This window comes from Notothenia rossii (genome assembly GCF_949606895.1).
Source record: "Notothenia rossii genome assembly, chromosome: 1".
Lineage (NCBI taxonomy): Eukaryota > Metazoa > Chordata > Actinopteri > Perciformes > Nototheniidae > Notothenia > Notothenia rossii.
Window position 1 is genome coordinate 91,897,848 of NC_136912.1, and position 23,795 is coordinate 91,921,642.

The 23,795-nt window shown below is 40.9% G+C and overlaps 1 protein-coding gene across 1 annotated transcript; it reads left to right on the forward strand.

Annotated features, from left to right (window-relative positions):
• Positions 1 to 2,309: 2,309 nt before the first annotated feature.
• enc3 (ectodermal-neural cortex 3) lies at positions 2,310 to 23,197 on the forward strand. Its single transcript, XM_079681162.1, has 4 exons — positions 2,310 to 2,587; positions 4,741 to 5,775; positions 6,874 to 7,653; positions 21,253 to 23,197. The coding sequence occupies exons 2-3, from the start codon at positions 4,753 to 4,755 to the stop codon at positions 7,618 to 7,620; spliced, it is 1,770 nt and encodes a 589-aa protein (XP_079537288.1). The 5' UTR covers positions 2,310 to 2,587; positions 4,741 to 4,752; the 3' UTR covers positions 7,621 to 7,653; positions 21,253 to 23,197.
• Positions 23,198 to 23,795: the final 598 nt, after the last annotated feature.

The following is a 23,795-nucleotide window of genomic DNA, read 5'->3' on the forward strand; positions in this document are numbered from 1 at the left end:
AACTGTTTTGATAATAATAATAAAAAGGAATTATATTTGCAAAGTACTTTGTTTCCAACATTTATTTTTTCACTCCTGTCGGTTGGGGGGAGGGGGGGCCTCATCTCATAATGTGCTTGGGGCCCAAGTTGGCAAGGGACGGCCCTGGACTGCACAACAACATGCCTCTGGACCTGGCACACCTAAATGGAGTCAAGCCATTATTAGTGGTTGTTAATTACACATGAAGGCATGTTGGGACATATCTCAGCCAAGAGACTGGCACAGAAACAAAGCTTAATTCTCCTATTGGCTCTGTATCTCTTGGAATTCTTATAACCTAATTTATTTATTTTAAGTATAAGTTGATTCTTGTTTTGTTCTGTTACAGAAATTAATAGAAAATGCAAGTGAAGTAAAAAGTACTCTGAGCCTTTAGTCAAGTAAAAGAAGAATTACTATGGTCTTAAAATACTTCAATACAAGTAAAAGTAGAAGTACAGGAGTATTATCAGAAACATGTACTTTAAGTTTCAAAAACAAAAGACTTGGCCCTTTTCACAGTATTAGGGTATTTTAGAATATTATAATAATCGTTCTAATTAAATTTCATTCCATGTTAAAGTTGAAGTTTGTCACTGTAGAGACCATTATCTTTTAAATAGTCAAATATCAAACATTTATTTTTTAAATACTGGGTAGATAACAGCAGTGCATCATATCGTATGAGCATAAAATGAGTATTTAAATGTAAAAAGGAGATGGAGGGTAAAATAAATATAGTTGAGTGAAAAGTACAATATTTGCCTCTAAAATATAATGCATTGGAAGTAGCAAAAAAATTGACACTTTCAACTAACTCCATAGTTGTACTTAAAATACAGTTATGAATAAATATACTTAATTTCATTAGTCAATCTTGGGATTTGGGAAACACTGATCAACAGTTTTCAGCATCTAAAGTTAAAGTAAGGGAACGTGAAATGCTATACTTTCAACCAACTTTTACTTACAGTATATACTTAATATTGACCACGTTTCATAACTTCTACCTGTATGTGCAGGCTGTCTCCGGCTGGCCCAATTCTCGTCCCAATAACCCACGAGTACTTAAATCCTTCAGAAAATGTGAGGAATTCAGCCGGAGAAACAATCTCATGGTCCTCAGAGGGACTTTACCCTGCCATCATATGATCATTAAGACTGCTGGTTATGTGGAGCTGGCAACATATGCCAAGCTGTGCCTGGTGCTAAATCAATGTGTCTTAGGTATTAATATCTGGGTAAACACAGTGTTGGTGGTCGTGATGTTAATCTAATTTTCTTTAATTCTAGCAACCAGGGGAGGTCTCTTATTCATCAAAAGCTTGTAGACGGTGGATATTTTCCAGTCTTTTTAGATTCAGCATGTTTCAATTGAACTACTTTTAGGCCAACAGGATAAGGCTTCAGTATTTCTCCCTCAAAATGTAATTGATGGCCACATGGAGGTGGTATTTAGATCTTCATGTCTCGCAATAACATTTAATTACAGACAGCGTTACCTAACTATACAATACATTTTTAAAAAGTAGTTATTTTAAAAATAATTCATACACATTTTTCTGGATTTCTGGCAAAAACAATGCTCCACATTTCAATATAAAAATGAGGATACAAAATATTAGGCACGAATGTTAATATTGTTTTTTGCAACTGCTGCTTAATATTTCATAATAATAATAATAATGAAATACATATATTTTTTAAATATTTTCAATCATTTTTTTATTCTAATAAAGAGCAAGTGTCACCAAACCTAATTTCCTCTCAAGATAACACAAATATTCAGAATCAAATCTGGTTGTATTCATTGAAATCTCTCATTGCACTATATGCTGGTATTTTATTATTTTATAATCCTGTCTTTTTTATCACCTTGCATTACTTTTAGAAAATAAAATAGTTTTCTATCTGTGTTTTTAAATGTTGCTTTACTTTTATGTATGCACCACAACACCAAGTCAAATTCCTCGTAGCCTAGGCTACGTGTCAACCTAACTGGTAATAAACCTGTTTCTAATTCTGATAATACATTTACAAAAATAAACTTTCCTTTCCTTTAATACTCGAGGCAAACTTTCCTCTAAGTGAACGTTTTAAACATCAGGCAGGTGAAGCACACAGAGACTGGTATTCTTCATTGTTCAGTGCAATGCTATTCTCCAATGATGCAGTGCATTGACCCTGAAGTTGCATAGAGAATAAAGGGCTTCAGAATGATATCCCATTGGACGGTGAGGAAAAGGGGGCGGGGCCAGTGGAAGAGAGGGGGGAGCCTCTGAGGACACCACGGCTGCTTGGCTCTTTCTCTCTGTTCGCTCTTTGCTCTCCTGCAAGCTGCGTGGCTTCCCGACAACAAAACCTCAACTTTAAACAGTGTTTTCTTCTTTTTGAATGCATATGTAATCCCGAAACTCGCACCGCAGACACATGGATCAACCATTCCCCGACACTTCAGGAAATTATGCAGTTTTAAACCCGGAATGTGTCTAAATTAACTTCAAACAACTCAACAACGGAACAAGTCAACATACCCGGATCAACCGTGCTCAGTGCGCCTATCAAGGTAAGAGAGATTTAAAAATAAGTATCGGTTCCTGCTTATTTCCAGAGGTGAAAGTGCTTAGATATTGTACTTGAATACAAGTAGAAGTATTCCAGATTGTAGAAATACTCTGTTACACTAAAAGTCCTGCAATCAAGATGTTACTCAAGTAAAAATACAAAAGTATTGGCATCAAAATATAGTTAAAGTATCAAAAGTAATCATTCTGCAGATTGGTCCATTTCAGAATAATATATATGATGTGTTTTATAATGATTGCTCATTAAAGTGTTATCAAAGCTGGTAAAGGTGCAGCTAGTTTGAATGGTTTTGTATACTGCAGGGTAGCTTGTGAATTTACTCCAGGTGGAACTAAAGTCTGATTTAACACTGACTTGATTATATTTCACATCATTAATCCAGATCTGTAAAGTTACTAAATGTAGTGGAGTACAGGTACACCATTTAACTCTGGATTGTGGAGGAGTAGAAGTACAAGGCAGCATAACCTTTAAATACTATTAAACTTGTACTTCAGTTGAGCAAATGTACTTGGTTACTTCCCTCCTCTGCTTGTTCTACATTTATCAAACTTCCGAAATGTGAGCCTGTGTGAGTCTCGGTGGTGAAGCGGCTCCTGTGATGTGAGCAGGCTGACTGGAGGAGAGCATGCGGACCGCAGTCTCACATTTACTGCACACATACGATTGGATTTCACGCTGAGTCCCTCCACGGAAGCCCTCAGTCTCCCTTTCAGTAGGATTGAATAGCCGACTTAAATTTATCTGGTGGGAAACAAAGGAGGCTTTAAAGCGGAAGATATTTATTTGGTCGGCTTTAAAGCGGAAGATATTTATTTGGTCGGCTTCAAGTTGTGGACAGTCATTATTAGCCCGTACTGTGCATTATACACTGGTGGTTATATTGGTGTAAAATCCAATTTATATTTAGCATGAAGATAACTAGCGATGCAATCATAATGGCCATCAATCGTAAAGTAGATTTTCATGCAAAAATGTATCAAATGTGGATATAATCTGTTTTTTTCTGTAAAAAATCAGTCTACCTTACAATATCAAAAGCAATATTGATGATATTTGATTTTCTCAATATCACTTACCCCTCGTTTGAGCCCTAAAGCCAACTGTATTGACTATCATTGAATTTAATTATTTTATTGTCACTGTCACAGGTCCAACAACATTTAAAAATAATTGTAGTAGCAATTTTGATAATACAGATGGCTTGATATCAAAGATGACATTGTATAAATATTGTGTGAAAGGACTTCAAGTCAACCCCACAATATCGCCGCAATATAGTTATCAACGTGTTATGAAATGTAATTTTCTCTATATCGTCTAGCTGTAATTTCAGCCTTAAAGTTAAATACATATTCAATTCAGCATCACCATCCTCCTCCCACTTAATGAAGAACGGCTGCAGGCCTGTCTAACCACTGCGCTTGAGATCAAAAGATGGATTGGTCTTTTTCATCTGTTGCACTGTGGTTACATAATTCCATCCCGAAGGAGCTGGACTGGAGGTGTCACATCGTATATGAGCCTGAACGCTTTGACACCTTCTTGCATTCGAGCCAGCCGAGGAACAGCTCAGGCTGCAGGGAGCGATCCACTCTCTGCGCCACGACGTGACTCACTGCCATGAAATGTTTATAGGGGTGGAACGATGTGATGTAGGGCAACACACCCAAGGTGTTGTTACTTTGCCTGACACTTCGCACCACAGAAGGAAAGTAGAATTAATTAAAAAGCCAGTTGAGAATTCAGATTTTAGAAGTAGACACATGCAGGTTTCTGAAGTTATCCTTTTAGTTGATTTGGAAGTGTAAACATACAGGTCGTGTGTGGGAGTGCTCCTTATCTGATCTCCTTTCATGTCTGAAGGCTGAAGTTTATATCCGTTGTTACCTAAGCCTACTGATATGAGCGCTTTTATTCCTGAACAGCCCATTCATCAGCTGTGTATAATCATAAAAAGGGAGGAGTGTTTATAGCGGCGCTCACATCAACAGGACGGCTCATGACATGACCTGATAAGATCTCTTCCTCCTGTCCATTTGTTATAAACGGCCGGTTCAAACAAACACAAAGGTGCGGCTGTTTTTAAAAAAATGTTCTTATATAAGTTGTCAACCTCTGTTTCTCCTCTAGGTCCAAGTCAAGATGTCTGTCAGTAATCATGAAAACAGGAAGTCTCGCTCTAGTTCCGGCTCCATGAATATCCACCTCTTCCACAAAACATCCCACGCCGACAGCCTGTTGACTCAGCTCAACCTGCTGCGCAAACGAAAAGTCTTCACAGATGTTATCCTGAAAGCAGGGAACAAATCCTTCCCGTGCCACCGGGCCGTCCTCGCCTCCTGCAGCCGATACTTCGAGGCGATGTTCAGCGGCGGGCTCAGAGAAAGTCGCGACGCCGAGGTCGACTTCCACGACTCCCTCCACCCAGAGGTGCTGGAGCTCCTGCTCGACTACGCCTACTCCGCTCGGATCCTCATCAACGAGGAAAACGCCGAGTCGCTCCTGGAGGCCGGCGACATGCTTCAGTTTCACGACATCCGGGACGCGGCGTCTGAGTTTCTGGAGAAGAACCTGGATCAGTCGAACTGTTTTGGGATGATGCTGCTGTCGGACGCGCATCAATGCATGAGACTTTACGAGCTCTCGTGGAGGATGTGCCTGGCCAACTTTGCTACGCTTTTCAAAACAGAGGACTTTCTCAGCCTGCCCAGAGACAAAGTCCAGGAGCTGATCTTGAGCGAGGAGCTGGAGGTGGAGGACGAGTGCCTGGTGTACGAGGCTGTGATCGACTGGGTCAAAGCGGACATGGAGCACCGGCACAGTGAACTCCCCGAACTGCTGCGATGCGTCCGCTTGGCTTTGCTCCCCGAGACGTATCTGCTGAAGAACGTGGCCTCGGAGGAGCTGGTGATGTGCCACAAAGTGGGCCGGGAGATCGTGGAAGATGCTGTACGGTGCAAAATGAGGATCCTGCAGAACGATGGCATTGTGACGGGATTCTGCGCCCGGCCGAGGAAGGTGAGCCAGGCCCTGCTGCTGCTGGGAGGACAGACGTTCATGTGTGATAAAGTCTACATGATCGACAACAAGACGAAGGAGATCACGCCCAAAACAGACATCCCCAGCCCCCGGAAGGAATGTAGCGCCTGTGCTATTGGATGCAAGGTAAATATATGATCTATACTTCCATTGTGTGCATTTGAATATCATTTTTGATAGAATGTGGTTCTGAATGTGTCTGAAATGTTTCCTGTGATAGGTCATTTCATATCGGTTCTATATGAAATATAGCCTGTTTTGACAAATGACCAATTTAATGAAGAAATGTATTAGGGGTGCACCGAATGGGAAATCTTTGGCCGAAACCGATACCGAAAATAGGAAACAGTTGGCCGAAAACCGAATGCCGAAAGACCGAAAATGATTAATAGAAATATATATATATATATATATATAATGTATACATTTTTTACCAATGTTGTTCAGCTACCTGATTATGGAAAAATAAATGATTATGGCAAAACTTAACTTCAATAATAATCACTATTATGGGTCCATAAGACATTTATTCAGCACTTTTGAATGCATACAGTACATTAATTCCAAGTCAAGTGCATTTTCTTTTCTCTCTAGGATAACTAGAACAAAGCCAAGATGCTTTAAAACTGCATAAACATCTAGGCCAGTAGACCTACAACTAAATAGTGTAAATAAAGACTGTAACAGCCAGGCCTTCAACAACAACAAATGCACCTATAAGTTTGGTAACCTAACGTGTTGTTGTGATGACGTAATCAAAACGCGGCGACAAGCACGGCGCGCGACCATGCTCGCGGCTGGCTCACAGCCAACATGTCTGCCGCTTGGAGATATTTGAAAATATCAGAGAGAGAGGCGCGGATTGCGATTTGTAAAACGTGTTCAGCTGACATTTCTCGAGGGGGTGTAACTGCAAAGACTTTCACCACTTCGGGATTACTCCACTACTTGAAATCAAAACAAAAAGCCGAAAGGGCCTTTTTAACCATTTTTAGCCGATCATTTTCGGTGGCCGAATATTCGGTGCATCCCTAACATTTAGTGTAAGATTTGATTAATTGTGCTTGACTGATCCCAATTTGGGATATTTTTTTAGCTTAAAATAAAAATAAAAATGAACATAATTGCACATTTGAGTTAGTATTTGCCAGTTTTAATGACTAAAATACATCCTTTTGTTGCACCAAAAGAGTATACAGCTTATGTCCTCTCTCTTTGTCTCAGGTTTATGTTACTGGAGGACGTGGCTCTGAGAACGGGGCCTCCAAAGACGTCTGGGTCTACGACACGTTACACGACGAGTGGTCCAAAGCCTCCCCGATGCTTGTAGCCAGATTCGGACACGGGTCGGCGGAGCTCGACCACATGCTGTACGTGGTCGGAGGACACACTTCTCTCGCAGGATCGTTCCCCGCATCTCCATCTGTGTCTCTGAAGCAGGTGGAGCAGTACGACCCTCAAACCAACAAATGGACGCTGGTGGCTCCGCTCCGAGAAGGGGTGAGCAACGCTGCCGTCGTTGGTGCCAAAAACAAACTCTTTGCCTTTGGGGGAACCAGTGTAAACAGGGACAAATACCCCAAGGTTCAGTGCTTCGACCCCTGCGAGAACCGATGGACCGTGCCCGCTTCCTGCCCACAATTGTGGCGCTACACTGCTGCAGCCGTGGTGGGAAATCACGTGGTGGTGATCGGAGGCGACACTGAGTTCTCCGCCAGTTCTGCTTACCGGTTCAACAGCGAGACGTTCCAGTGGACGAAGTTCGGAGACGTCACGGCCAAACGGATCAGCTGCCATGCGGTGGCGTCAGGAAACAGACTATATGTGGTCGGGGGGTACTTTGGGGCTCAGAGGTGTAAAACTCTAGACTGTTACGACCCCTCTTCAGACTCTTGGGACAGTGTGACCAGCGTGCCCTACTCCCTCATTCCCACCGCCTTCGTCAGCACGTGGAAGTACCTTCCAGCATAGAGACAAACTGCCTCTGAAGTTTCTACAGACTTGGTGAGTAGTTGTTTTTTCCTTAAACTGACACAAAAAGTCAATTTATATGTGCTTTTAATATTAGTGTGGGAAAAATATCATTTTTTTTTATCAACATCATGATTTGAGACTACATACCATGTTAGATTTTGGATATCATAATTAGATGAGTTGAGATTCAACTTTATTGTCATTGCACAAGTACTGGGACAAAAAAATACAGTTAGCGTCTAAACAGAACTGCAATAGAATCAGTCAAGTGCGGTTTAATGAATTAGTATGAAATACAAATATAAATAGAGTAGGGAAAAGCAAAAGTGTATATAGAGTATTTATTATAATAAAATCAGAATACCTTTATTAGTCCCACAGAGGGGACATTTGCATCGTTACAGCAGGAAAGAGCCACAGACAGCTTAGTGTTACATATGTTAAAAAAAAGTTCTAAATTATGATATAATAAAAAATATTATAAAAAAAAAAAAAAAAAAAAAAATTCAAATCCTGTAACAGTTCTTAGGAATTAGCAGCCAGGTATATATTACACAGTTATTAATGGCATATTTATATAATGTATATATTGCACATATTGCACATAGTTTGATGGTATTTAACAGCAGCAAATTACACAATTTACAAAATGCAAAAAACACACCTTGTAACGATTCTAAGGATTTTGCAGCCAGGTATAAATTACCTGTATAAAAAAAGTGGTGGTTCTTCCTGGTTGTAAAGACTGCATTACAGAGTATCGATGCCATTTTCTGAATGTACTATACTTGTAGCTGTTCTATTAATTGCCTTAACCCACTTAGACCTGATATATTCATTTCTATTATCCATCAACATTTTCATGGTTTAAGCATTTTGCCAACGGTTCAATGGCTAACCTTCAATATCAATATCAAGGTATTTGGTCAAAGATATTCTTCATATCATTCAGCCCTAATTAGTAATGTTGGATGCTATAGGAACTCCTTTTATGGTAACTAGTTACTATCTTCAGATAACTTTCACACCATGGTTCACTAGAGGAGTCAGTTTGAACCGGACGAGGCCGGTTTAAAACCCCTGACTGTTTCCAGCGTTGCTCGTGGTTACAGTTACACATTACCTCGCTGCTGCGTCTGCCGGGTGTTGGATAAACACGGAGCAGTGCTGCTTTAGAGAGCAGGAGGAATGTCAGCGGTTCTGGTAATTACAGAGCGAGAGCTACAACACAGAGCTCTGTCACTGAGGAGAGCAAGGTGGAGATTCAGGGGTCAGATCTGGGCTTGAAGTGGGCCGGGTCGGGGTTAAAGAGGCAAGGCCGGAGCCCAGGTGTCAACTGAATGCCTTTTTTTAGATGAGCCAGAACCTCAAAACAGTCGTAAGTTGTAAAAGGTGTTGTGACACACTGGGTTTAACATATGGAGGGTTTGGAGTCAAAGTAGGGTTAGGGTTAGCTTTAGATAAGAGTAGAAAGAAACACTTTTATCAGCTTATAACCTTGGGGTCTGAAAAGTGAAGCCAATGCCCACAACTTGAATTCTTTGTGTTTTCAAGTAGGGAAAATAAATCAGATTGTGTAGAAGTTTGAGAAAATGATCCTATTATTAGCCTTTGTTTGTCTCAGACACAATCGGCTACTTTGGAGTTTTAAAAGTTAAGCCAATGTGAAACTGCTTTAAAGTAGTAGTAGGGGAAGAGAAGTCTGATTGTATAGAAGTCTATGAATAAACCATACCATATATCGTACTTGATAAACCTTTTTCCTGATTATTTTCTGGTCTAAATCACATGTTTCAAGTTTTCTTCAATACAGTAAGGATGTTAGTTTTGTACATTATAGTCCCTTTAAGTGTAACATATATAACAAAGCAACGGTAGGTGTAGGTCTGAGCAATGTAATGATTGACAGGTAGCTACTGCAGTGTGGTCCAATCAGGATGAGCCTCATGTTTCTTAACTTCAACCCCTTTGAGGTGTTTTTTTTAGTTAATGAAAGTATTATTTATTTTTTGTGTCAATTTGCCAAGTCTTTATTTCTGGTTCCAAAAACCAAGATGGCACTGGTCCAAATGCAAAAACCTTAGATACAAAACCGTCTTTCTTATAATAAGTATATGCTGATACACTACTTACTTCAACATTATTAAACCCCCCCCCCCCCCCCCCCCCCCCAAAAGTCAACTGATTTAATACAAGTAATAAATAATACATTACCCACACAGCACCTTTCTCAAAGTGCTTTGAAGGACAAAAACAAAGTACCATATGTGCTGACAGACACAATCTGTTCTGCTCAAAGTAAAGTCTGAAAAGTTTCTTATGAGCAGGGGAGGTTGTTGGGATTAAAAAGGAAGGACACATCTCAAGGCTATGAAAATATGATAGAGTTAGATGTAACATATAGGTGAATAATTGCTCGGCCTGATGCAATGACAGCTGGCCGTTTTCACAGATTAATGTGTGATGACAGATTATACATCTTTCCTGAGGTGTTTTCAGGGTTTTTTGCACAAAGTGAGGATTGAGGGGATAGTAGAGGAAACAAGGTGAGGATTGAGGGGCTAGTAGATGAAACAAGGTGAGGATTGAGGGGCTAGTAGATGAAACAAGGAGAGGATTGAGGGGATGGTAGATGAAACAAGGAGAGGATTGAGGGGATAGTAGATGAAACAAGGTGAGGATTGAGGGGGTAGTAGATGAAACAAGGTGAGGATTGAGGGGGTAGTAGATGAAACGAGGAGAGGATTGAGGGGATAGTAGATGAAACAAGGAGAGGATTGAGGGGATGGTAGATGAAACAAGGAGAGGATTGAGGGGATAGTAGATGAAACAAGGTGAGGATTGAGGGGGTAGTAGATGAAACGAGGAGAGGATTGAGGGGATAGTAGATGAAACAAGGAGAGGATTGAGGGGATGGTAGATGAAACAAGGAGAGGATTGAGGGGATAGTAGATGAAACAAGGTGAGGATTGAGGGGCTAGTAGATGAAACAAGGAGAGGATTGAGGGGATAGTAGATGAAACAAGGAGAGGATTGAGGGGATAGTAGATGAAACAAGGAGAGGATTGAGGGGATGGTAGATGAAACAAGGAGAGGATTGAGGGGATAGTAGATGAAACAAGGTGAGGATTGAGGGGGTAGTAGATGAAACGAGGTGAGGATTGAGGGGATAGTAGATGAAACAAGGAGAGGATTGAGGGGCTAGTAGATGAAACAAGGAGAGGATTGAGGGGATAGTAGATGAAACAAGGAGAGGATTGAGGGGGTGGTAGATGAAACAAGGTGAGGATTGAGGGGATAGTAGATGAAACAAGGTGAGGATTGAGGGGCTAGTAGATGAAACAAGGTGAGGATTGAGGGGGTGGTAGATGAAACAAGGTGAGGATTGAGGGGGTAGTAGATGAAACAAGGTGAGGATGTACAGTGATGTTTTGACTGGGTTTTTTATTTGCTCGATGATGGAAGAGCTAGTTTTCAGTTTCGAGACATGAGGCCTGTCCTGATCTTATTTTAAAACTTAAAGGTGGGGTAGGTAAGTTTGAGAAACCAGCTCGAGATACACTCTTTGTTATATTCCATGGAATGCTCTTAACATCGATAGCAATGAATATCTAAAGTGCTTTGACAAAAAATCCATAAAGAAATGTCATCTGTGGAAGCCGTAGTGCTGTAAAAAGCACGACCAATCATCTGAGCCGGCCCGGCTAAAGTAACTGGATGGCCTACCTGCCTGTCAGTCTTCCATCTGGGCACAAATTATCTCGTGCCCTCATTGGTCATGTGTGCGTTCGTGTGCCTTCGTGTGTGTTGGAGGAGGGGCTCTGTAAGGAAGTGGCCGATTTTTTCCGGCTGTGTATTTTCAAATTCTAGCGCACTCGAGCTGGTTTCTCCAAAATTACCTACCCCACCTTTAACTATCAATGCAAAGTCATACCTCCACTGTATGATTCTATCCCACATTGAATACTGTTTGACAAACTGGTCGTTTGCTTTTGCCACAAACCTGGAACCCATGGCACAGCTGTTCAAGAGAGAAAACAGTTCTGAAAACAGTTCATGGCTGCAGTGGGCCTCGGGTTTGCTTTTTAAAAAGCCCAGACTTTGGAGCCTCTTTTTATTGTTGGTTTAGTGGTTTCATCTTTTATTGGAGGTTTTACTACGCTGACTTCATTCGCTGAGCCGTGTCGGTCATAATGTATTATTTTGTTGTATAAATTCAATGGTGTAATGCAGCCTATTGCAATAAAGCTTCAAGCTGTCATCAAGTATAACACACGCCCGCTCTTAAAGCATTACCTCAACTATGAGACGTTTACATTTCTTTATTGTTTTTGTTGCTGAGAGTTGGCTAAATAGTTTGATACCACTTTAATTTCTGTCTTTTCGTTATAAGGCTACAGCTAGTTAGCTTAGCTTAGCACAAAGACTGGAAACAGCTAGCCTGGCTCTGTTCGAAGGAAACCAAATGTAGTGGAATTGTTTAAATCTTCATGTTCTGCTAATCTACGCTAAGCTAGATTAACCAGCTTCAGGCTCCAGTTTCATATTTACTTTCACTTTATCATCAAACACTAGCCACATCTCTGTTTCAACAACTTTTACCAGAGATCAGAGTGAATACAACTCATATATAATATGCGTGTACTAATATATAATATATGATATATGACTGGTAAAAAAAGTCTTTCTAGCTTTGCCAAGAAAGATATTCCATCATAGTCCCTGAAGAAGATTTCTGAAGTAAATAGCGTGCATAGTGTTGCAGATATCTCATGTGACTGCAGTTTCAATAACTCATTCTCGTCTGTCATGCAAAACAACTTCTTTCTCTGTCCGGGAAACAAAAAAGTCTGAACATGCAGCTCCTGTTTATCGTGCCAAGATCTTCGAGCCGAAGCAAGTGAGAGGCAGAGAGCTGATGTGTGTCTGCAGAAAACAGCTGGATATGATACAGCTTAGCATTTTGAGGCTGCTGCCATGGACCACTAGTCTTTTTGTTTTGGCCAGGATTGGAGACAGACAGGCTGGCTATGAAAGATCAAGGCGCCCCATCCTTAAGAACTCTTGGAGTAACAGTAGCTAGCATCCCGCTGCCGGCTGCCTCTCTGTTTAATTACAGCAGGCGTGGAGAAAAAGCTCAGCTATCCAGCTTGTTAGGAACCCTGACGCTGGGAGACTAACAAACCGGACACACAGGGCTGGAGAGGAGACATGACAGAAGTGTAGTGACACACAGCAGGACACACACACACACACACACACACACACACACACACACACACACACACACACATGGAGAGGGAAGTTGAGATCGAGTAAGACCAGGAGCTATATTTTGCACCGTTTGGCAGCCGACACTAACGCCGACTAAAAATACTTTCCTCCCGAGGTTGTCAACTTTCAGCTGGGGCACAGAGAGAAAAATAAGTGTGTGTGTGTTTGCTCAAGTGTGTGTATGCATGTTCCTTTCATGTTTACAATGTTCCAGAAAACCAGCAGTCAGCTGTTCAAGCATTCACTGGTAGTATTGTGAGTTTTTTACGCAGTTGTGAAACCACTCATTTTCCACTCGTACTACTTTCTCTCACACACACAAACACACACACATTGCTAGCATTGCCTATCCTTTCTAATTTGGGAGGAATGAAGGTGTGGCCTGCGTCCCCATTAGTAAAGATTTGTTAGTGTCTCCTGTGGTCGGGGGCCCTTCAGTTTGCGGGGTCTCTACGGGATTACCAGCCTCTTTGTCACCAACTACTGCACTTTGTGGCCCCGTGTATTTTCACCAGATGTTAGGAACCACAGACTCCAGCGCCAAACCAGAAGCCACTGTTGATGGAAAACTATTTGTAAATGTTAAAGCATTATGGTCGGTATTTGTTATGGTCGTGGCTGGAGGGGAAAATAACTTTTTAGGTTAAAAAAACAAAGATGGTAAATCAGTTTTATTGTTATATTTTGACTATTGCCTGTACTGAAATAAAAATCTTCATTTACATAAAGATAGCACTGCATTTACTTCCATGTTGTGCTACAGTCCTGTTAAAGATACAATAGTTGCATCAAAAAGGATCCTTTTTCACAGTGCATCTCCAAAAAGGAAATGAATATTGTACAAAAAACTGTTAATCCATCTTGAATTTAACTTGCTTTCTCTTTCAAAATGGGCAATTTCCTGCTAATTCTGTTAGCAGAGCAGACATTTGAAATGTCAATGATCAATGATGAATGTGGCGTTTACAATGTTGCTTGGATTTTGATGAAAGTGGATGAAATGTCACCCTAACGCAGCGTCCACACGGCGGCGTGCGTTGAAGCTTGCCGGTGGGCGTGTCTGAAACTCGACCAACAACCAATCACATGAATCTCCCGCCCCGGACACACAAGCACGCGGTTTGATTGGCTATAGCTTGTACTGGCATATGATTTGATTGGCTGACGCTTCCTTCGAAGCTTCAAAAGTTGAACATTGCTCAACTTTTGAAGCGAGCAAAGCAACCACAATGCAGTTGGGCAAAGCGTGACGTTACCCCTCTTCACTGTATGTGCTGTAAGTTACCACAGCTATATGGTGCTGGATAATCATGAAAAATCCCCATTTAAAAAGTGTTTAGGATTGACTCTAGAAAAGGTGTAGGAACCCTGAATTTAATATCGGAGGCCAAAATTGGATTTATAAATATATAATTCTGCAGACCTGAATACAATATAGGCTTTAATTGCATCACAGTTTGTTCAGTGTGTGTTATGGAGACGGTAAGCAGAGTATCATGGTGTAATCGGCTCAGTAGTACCAGACAGGAAGTAACTAGATATCCTGCTCCAAATGTCAGGACAATATTCTCCTTTTAACCACTGAACTATACTGACCCCTGAGAGGACTGCTTCTACACTTTGTTATCTCACCCCCCCCCCCCTCTATCCCTCCTCATCACCTCCCTAAACATCACAGTCGGGAGCATTATTCTCTTTTAACTGCAGCTCTTATGAGGTGGGCATGGCTCTGTTTGTGATGGGGTACACCTGGAGAGGTCAGGGGCCACAGAGGGGTCCTATCTGCACCCCACCCTCCACACACAGCTGCTGTAAAATGGAAAAGGTCACGCTGGGATCAGGGAAGAGGAGAGCAGGGGCCCCTGTCACTCAATACTAATGTTTTATTAATGCCTCGCTGTGAGGGCCACCAGGAACACACGCTGAATGAGGCTTTTATTGTGGCATCTGTGTACAACAACCACCTCCTCCTCACACTCACACACACACACACACACACACGCACACGCACACGCACGGTCAGTCAGCACGTGCACACACACTTCCACTTCAGTCCCCTGAGTAATCAATCTGCCACATTACAGCCCTCGGCACGGCTGCTTAAATTTGCATAAAAGTAATGGATGTTTTATTGGTCTTTCCTCCACGCTGCGAGTTACAGAAAGGAAAAGGGAAGAAGACGCTTAAAACGGACGCATAATCATCCAGACTGATTCGATTACGCTATTTCCAAAAGCGACGAGCTGTCGTACAGTTCCAGGGACCCTCAGCAGAGAGCCAGCTGGGATGACTGTGTGTCTGCCTGGTAATTAATCACAATTACGTAATATTTCCACGTCTCAAGTTGTCCTGAAGCGGCGTGATTTCAGTCCCAGAGACGCTCTTTGTTTTGAGGATACTTCAAGACGTTAAAGACCTTGTGTGAGGATGCTCTCGTGTTCGAGTCCTTCCTCTTCTGTTCCGGGACACAAAGAAAACTCATGTAAATGAAGTGGCTGTGATTCATACGTTAGTCAATACTCTGCTACTCTTTGTGGTCATTAGTAAACACGGCACAGGCCTCGTTGGACACTAGGGACACATAAAGACAGAGGACTCGGCTTTGGTGTGGTGCATCGTGGGTAATTGGGCCTCTTGAAGATGCAGATTGGGTCGAAAGATCATTCAACCTAAAAGAGGAAATGTACATGAAGGAAATGCTTACGGATAATTAGGTAGTTGGGTGCACATCTCAGGATCTACTCCAGGTTACAGAGGTTGTGTAGCAAAGGATGGCATGAGAGCAGATGTTAGAGGTACATTTGAAAAGTTATATCGACTAATTGCAATAATGTAAACACACAAAGGTAAAACCAAGGAGTAACAACAGTTCATGCTAAACCCGAGACATTTTTATTATGTATCTAAAGTTATGCAAATAATACAAATGTTGATTGTTGCGTTAATAGAACATTCTCTGCTTAAGATCGCTCTCTATTTATCCGCGACAAACTGCCAATTAAAACAATTAATTACTCACAAAATAACAAGGTGTATTTTGTGTCATATTCAACAAATAATAATGCTTTACAAAGCGTTATCTTGCATGTATGGTAACTGTCCATCAGTAGACATATTTGGCCTTTTCCGTAGATAACAAACCCTTTTTAAATATCAATTTTTGGAAGTTAAGAATACATTCTTACTTGTAATCAATATTTAGATCCTCCATGTCCCTTGTGTAGGAGGAGGAGAAGTGATGACAGAGTGAGGGCTGTTAAACCTCAGAGTGCCTCATCCAATCATCTTCATATCAGCAGCCCATCTGTTGGTGTGCAAGAGGACGCCCTCACAGCTTCACACACACACACACACACACACACACACACACACACACACACACACACACACACACACACACACACACACACACTAGGGCTGCTCGATTATGGCAAAAATCATAATCTCGATTATTTGTGTCAATAATTGTAATTGCGATTATTAAATGCGATTATTCATAACATTCAAAACATCCATTTATTGGAGAAAATGTGAACAGTATGTTTTTAACAGTTGATTACCCTGAACTTTAAGTATAATTGAAACTGAAAAACCAAAAAAAAAAAATATTATAAAAAAAAAAAGTAATAATAATAATAAAAGAATAATCGTTTTATTTCGATTACGTTATTTTTGTAATCGTTGCAAGCCATAATCGTAATCGCGATTAAAATATGATTAATGGAGCAGCCCTAACACACACACACACACACACACACACACACACACACACACACACACACACACACACACATACACGGGGGGGGGGGGTCGGAGGGCTCTGTGTGTTTACAGTCATTAACCTCCTGTTGTTCTGCAGACATCTCACTCCCTTGTTGGCAGAGGAGTCAGGTTTGTGAAGGTCGGTGAGGTTTTGGTGCAGTGAGAGTTTGGAAACTAAGTTTGGATGCAGGTCAGGATGTCCCCGCTCAGCGCTGAGTGTGAACGAGCCTGACAGGAGAGGACAGGAGAGGACAGGTGATAAGGAGAGAGAGGAGCTCTGGCAGCAGGAGGCTGGGTCTGTCTAAGGGGGGACGGGGAGGGTCTTCTTTATGAATATTCGGATGATGACAGACACATAACCTTTGTGGCTCAGAGTGTATCTCTACGGAGTACAAGGCAACCTTTTATTCCTTTCTGGGCTTTTATGGCCAGGAGGTACAATAAACAATTGTTTTTCAAGCATGTTGGACTATTTTGCTTCTATTACAAGTCTCCTTTCAAACTAGTGGAACGAAAAAAGAAATCCATCATCTGTTTATTTGACTATTCGCGTCTGTAGACTAATTTTCCAATACGTATCTTAAAAAGCCGCTGTCCTAAACTGATTGATGGACCAATGCAAAGAAATATATAAAATCTTCTTGTGATTTGGAATTTTGAACCTGGCTTTATCCAGTTTTCAGTATCCTTCAGTAATCATTTGTAATTAGGACATGTTTCATGAGATAATGCACAACATTATATACAACTCAAAACATTTTGTGTTAAACTAAGGAATGTATGCTGTTTCTACAGTTTCCTTCCTAACAAATGTAAATCCAAGAAACAGTTTTTGAACTGTCGAGTATTATTTGTAATCCAATAAGCACCTTTCTGACATGTTTGGCTTTAGTCGGGATCAAGCTGGTGACTTGTAAAGCACCCTCTCCTTGCTGTAGACAGAGGTCTAAATATAAAACTGGATATTGTTGATCCTAGTATTTAAGATTCAGAGACTCTTCATCTTGTGCTCTTGAGAGAGATTAGAGCAGCAGAACTGAAGGGGAGCATGCTGAGACTGATGCTCATGTACACACAGAGAGAGAAGCAATGGAAACTTCCATCAGGCCTGCAGACACATGTGTTGCAGTTTGAAATAAATAAGTGCTGCTGCGGCTTCACTTTGATCAGAGGGTGAGCAGAGTGTCTCGCAGCACATGTTGGTTTCAGGGCTGAGTCACAAACTGGAGTACTTTCTTTGGCACCACAACGCAAAGTTTCTGCAACACAGAGGATCATAAAACTGTCCAAGTCCTGACAGGGTGTCCGCGGGGTCTAATAAAGTATTAAAAGTTGATAAATCAATTTAGCAAAAATGAAGGCTATTAAAAAGTATTAAACCGCATTTTCCAAGGTATCACATTTTGTAGCTTGTTTTCAATAAGTATATAAATGGTCCAAAGAGGTTGTGTTCCACAGTCTGCCTGAATGTAATCATTGCGTAGCTGTGTAGTGTGATTCTGTGTACTTTATTTATGGCATCCCGTTGGATTTGACGTCATCTGAACAGGACATCGCACGCTCACTGCTTGATAGCGTGTGCCACCTCCCTCCTTGCCTGGTTCCTCCGGTTTGTATCCCGGTAAATAGTTACTGGTCGTAAAGAACCGGGTGATTTGCTACCGTCATTTCTCGTTTGGAATATTTGAACATTGCTCAACTTTTGAATCCTGAAAATCCTGGAAATCTTCGCTTTGCTTCCCACAATGCAGTTCGGCGAAAAGCGAGGCAACGTGACGTCACCCCATTCAAAGTGAATGGGCAGAAGCGTTGGAAGATTTTTTTAACGCTGCTGTGTGGGCGAGCCGTTAAAATGTATGGAAAGGGTCTTAAAAAAGGTCCTAAAAGGTTTTACATTTGACTTCAGGATTCCTGCATACACTCTGGTGAGGCTAGATTTGTATTCTTGTTTATGCTATTGTGTGAGCACCAGGTTCCGACGATCATTTTGCCAACTTTAGACACCAGTCCTGGTTCATTTACCATTGAGAAGTGTTGCCTCTTGTGTTAAATTAAAGGGATTCCTCACAGGTTGCCAAGCAATCTCACAGTAAGGATAATACACCAGGAAGCTACCGTTCAGAGCCAAGGAGTAGACCAGTACATACACAAGAAGTAAAAACCACAGCTTGTCCTATTTACACTTACTATCAATCTAAAACAGCTAAACGCAGAGTTCCTCTTACTCGACAGGTGTTGACTTTGGTCTGTTTTGACTTTCTATCTATCTATTGTTCGATCCCAATGTTCCACATTTCTATCATTGAATTCATTGATTCAAACCATGACCACCACAGTATTTCATTCAGATGTCCTGGCATGGTAAACATTAGATAAAAGTCAGTTTCTCCCAATTTCCCCCCTCTCCATTTTCAGTATGACTAACGGGAACGTTGCTGCTGGCCAGTTGAGTTTAAAGAGGATACAAAGGAGAGGGATTTTGGAAAGTAAGACGGTATTTCCCATCTTTGCTTAGACATCAAACAGACCAGACCCAAATATGCACTGGTTATGCAGTTCAGTTGTTGATGGGGTTAAACGAAGCAGATATATGTTGATTAGATCAGAAAGGTGCTTAAAGGATTTTTTCCAGGGGTGTCAAACTCAATTTCATCACGGGCCACATTAGCATTATGGTTGCACTCAAAGGGCCGGTTGTAACTTTAAGACTATATAAATATTTAATATAAAATAATGTTATTGCCTCTGCATTGGATTGTTATGGGATAGGGTAATAACTTCATAATTAACTACGTCTGAAAGCAGAAGTCTAGGGCAAATAACTGCAAGTCTCTTCAGTGAGAATGTCACAAAATCTTTTAAAAAGAAAAGCCAAATTCTGAAGAAAAAAATTCACAAAATAACGTGAAATTATGGGGTGGAAAAGTGAAAAATAAGTCAAATTCTGAGAAAAAGGCAAATTGTAAGATAAAAAGCATATTTTGAAAGAAAAAAAAGTCAAATTCTGAGAAAAAAAGTCAAATTTGAGATGCATTGTGGGACATGTAGTTTATGGGCAACGTGCTTCTGTAAATCAGCATGTAACTGTATAATAAATATATTATATTCTTTCAGAGCTGTTGTGGGCCACATAAAATGAAGTCACGGGCTGGATTTGGCCCCCGGGCCTTGAGTTTGACACCCCTGCTTTAGACAAACTAACTCTCTTCATTACATAACCAGTCTTTGAGCTAAGCTAGGCTAAGCTAACCGGCTGCTAGCTGAAGCTTGAACTGAGAAATATGCCTATGATATCCATCTTATGTAACTATTACTTAAAGTAAGGTATTGAAATGTAGGCTCTGTTTTTGGTATTGGTAAAAAACTTACCAAAAGTGGATTTTTCTTAGTTGTCTTTTGCGTTTTTGTTGTCTATTAAGTCCATGTTAGCATTTAGGTTCATTACAAGATACTTAAGTTGGCTTAGCATCTACAGAGTAATACTTTTTGACAGTTTAAATATATTTAAAGCCAGTCTGCTCCAGGCGATGTGTTCTGTGTTGCAGAGCGTACGGATCAGTCTGGGCTTCAGAGGCTTTGTCAGCCGGGGAAATGAAAACTCATTAAGTTATCCAAACAAGTCCTCCGCAGAGCCTGTAACTGTCAGCTGGGATAAAGAGCACACAGATAACCTTCATCTGAACTGGCAGGCCTGAGATATCATCAGAAATATGCAAATCAGAGGTTTAACGCCTCTGCACAGCATCCGAAACATCCAGTGGAACATTCCTTTATAACAACAGGGGAGGGACATCAAATACCTTATTATCTGAGGGTGGAGATGAGAGATTTCTAAAGAATGTTTGTAGAAGGGCTGGGCAACTTGAACAAATCAAATATTATATTTCTGATCAGATACCATGATATATTAGCATATTGGTGCGTTCACTAAATGCTAACACAGTAATTTGGTTTAAGTTATGTGTTTAAAATGACTTAAGGCTAATAATAAAATATCTTCAATCGGTTGGGAGAGTTCACAAAATGACTTTGCTTCACTTTAAAGGGACTCCATTATGATGTTTAGTGTTATATAGGTTTGTGTGCATGTAAATGGTCTGCTAAGGCTAACATCTCAAAGTTCCCAAGTTTCAAAGGAGTTTCTCGAGCACACTCTTTGAGGAGCCTGGGACTTTAGTTTCCAAACTGTATCTATTGTGCATATGACAATAAAGCACTTAGATGTTGGAATGTGTAAATTGAATTATAACAAAGCCTCTTACAGTGCGAGTTATATCCTCGTACAGCAGATGGTTCTGGAGCAGCGGGGGGTCCGCTCCAGATATTTATTACCCCGCGACATAAATGGCCTGAGCAGCTTAATCCCACATGCCGGGGGGGGGCTTTGGTTAAATAATGCCCCATCCCCAAGCATTATTAACGCTATGTGGGTAAGCCTGATAAAATGGCATGGTGATAAGCTGACGTGAAGCCCGGAGAACCGAAATCTCAGCATTCCTGCGCGCTCCCTGAGAAAGTCATGTGATGGTGGTGCAGGGTTCACAGGATGGACATTAACCCGCCTCTCTCTCTCTCTCTCTCCCCCCCCCACAGGTCGGTGTCTGGTATGCAGCCATGTGAGGAAGAGTTTGTGTATCCCCGCTGAGGCTCCATCCAGCCTGATTTACATTATCTTCAGAGACAGGAAGTCTGCGGTCTCCCTCCACCTGATCTGTTGACTCCTTGTGTAACTTTCCCATGTAGCCCGAGCTGGACTCGTTGCCATGTGCACGGCAGGGACATCGCAGTCTCAATATAACATGTGAAGCAGAGAGAGCAGGGGTGTGTGGTTCTTCTGGTGGCAGGTTCCATTCTCTGCTTCATTTTCCACTGCAGAAATGACATCTCAGTGCGTTGGGGGAATCAGCTGATTGTTGTGATGCCACCATCTTCAAATGGACGCTCACTGAATCCTTAAAGTGCAAATTAACAACTAAACGTCTGCTTAAAGCAAATTAAAAAAAAATGTAAATAATGGTAGCTTTGCTTAAAAAAGGTCAGATTCGTGCTGAATGTCTCGTAAAAATATGCTAAAATGATCATGATGAAAGACCTGTCTCCACATAGTGCTTTTTTATGAGCGACAACACTTTTGTGTACGTGTTTCCAATAACTAGAAGGCGCATTCTGTTTCCCACGACCGCCTCAAGAGAAACCGCTGCACCTAGCGTCCTTTTCTGAGCCATTTCTTTGCAGATGCTAATATCGCTAGAAGTTATATATTCTAAATATTTTTGCATTTACCAGATATTGCACTTACTGCGATTTTGAATGATACCTGCCAGCTCATTGGGAAAAGAGAGGCAATACAAAACCAGATTGACTTGGTCCCCAATTTCGTAAAACAAAAATGGGATTTTTAATTCATTTCAATTCATTACCATCAACCAGCAACTTCTGCTAATGGAAAACAAACGAAAAGTGAGTTGTATAGAATCGTACCATGCAGTGAAAATGCTTCAATGTGAGCTCTGGGCTTCAAATCTTTCTAACTTTCCGCCTCCTGAGATGAATCTGCATAAATCCCACATCATCCTGCCGGCAGACTCTGGAAGGACTTCTGTGTCACTTTGACATTTTGTTTGACATGTTGTTTGACATCAGACTAAACTGACGTCAGCTGGAGTTTTGTTCGTGGCCTCTCTCTCTCTCTCTCTCCTCAGGTGTAATCTAATGAAACGCTGAATCAGACCTTTGGCGTGTGGGGGAAGCAGAGAGGATTTGGAGAAGCGTATGATTTTGTGCACAGAAACAATCCTCCTGTCTGTATTTTTAGGCGTTGGACTCGGGCTTCCCTCAATTTTGGTAAAGCTAAATTTGTATCTTTCCTCCTCGAGCTGAAAATACACGCTCGCTAAAGAGAGAATGAGGCGGGGGAAAAGATGCTTTTCTGTTTCAAGATGTTATTTCTAGCTATGATTTTGTCTACTTTGTGTCTCAGGGTGTGTATAGTTGTGCCTGTTTTGTTTTTTTTTAAAGGAAGGTTTTTCTGTCCTCTTCTTTTGTGAATGTACTTCTTGCGATAAACACTTTACTTATTACGGACTGAACTCTTACATTGTTTGGCCATTTGAGTGTCAAATCGTCATATTTAAAGCTTAAACGTTGCCAAAACCTGAATATCTAACCTTCGTTTCATTCTGGATTTAAGTAACAAGAAGTGTCCAAAGTATCTAGGGAATACTCTTTTAGCTATGATATTATTTCCTGTGTGTATAGTTGTACATATTTGCTCTGTAATGAACTTGTAGAAGCCTTTTGATTTGCACATTTTGTACAAAGAAGTTTCTTAACGGTCTTAATTTTATATCTTTGTCTTAACCCAGCTCGGGTAGTGTGAATAATCAAAGCATTTTTGTAGCAAATTATCAACAATCTCCATTTTCTTCTGTGTGTAAATATCAAATACACTGATATATTAAGCTATTACTGATACTCCATGTGTTACTTCCTGTTCTACAGCCCATAACTCGTCAATAAATATCTGGTTGAAAACTTATTTTCCGCCGTTTGGCCTCTTTTTCTTTCCCAGGGATTGAGTGGAATTCAGCGGCTGTGTCATTAAGCAGCCGTGTAATCACACAGGTTCCCAACGTGCCTGGAATAGTTTCCAAACGCAGGTTAAAGGAGTGGTTCGGTATTTACCGGAAACACCCGTCTCCTTCCTGCTGTCTGTGAGAAGATCCAGAGGGATGAACAGTCCACGCTCCGTCCTGATTATAATCCTCTACTTATAGAGATATCACACATCCTGGTTATTTGGTATGTGTAGAGCAAGAAGAAGTACTCAGATGTTGTACTTAATTAGAAATGAATACCACAGTGTTGTGTTGCAGGTAAAAGTAACACATTCATATCTTTACCTAAGTATATAGCATCAAATAATAGCATAAAAATATACTCTGCTTGTGCAATATATGGCTGATTTCAGAATACTGTATATTATATATTGTAATATAAGGATTTTTACATACAGTGGTTTAACACGTTATTGTTTAAGATATAGGTTTGGGCTAATTTCTACATTCTACAAATATTTATACTACATACACTGTAAAATATTACCATGATTTCACAATATCTAGCTGTAATATTTT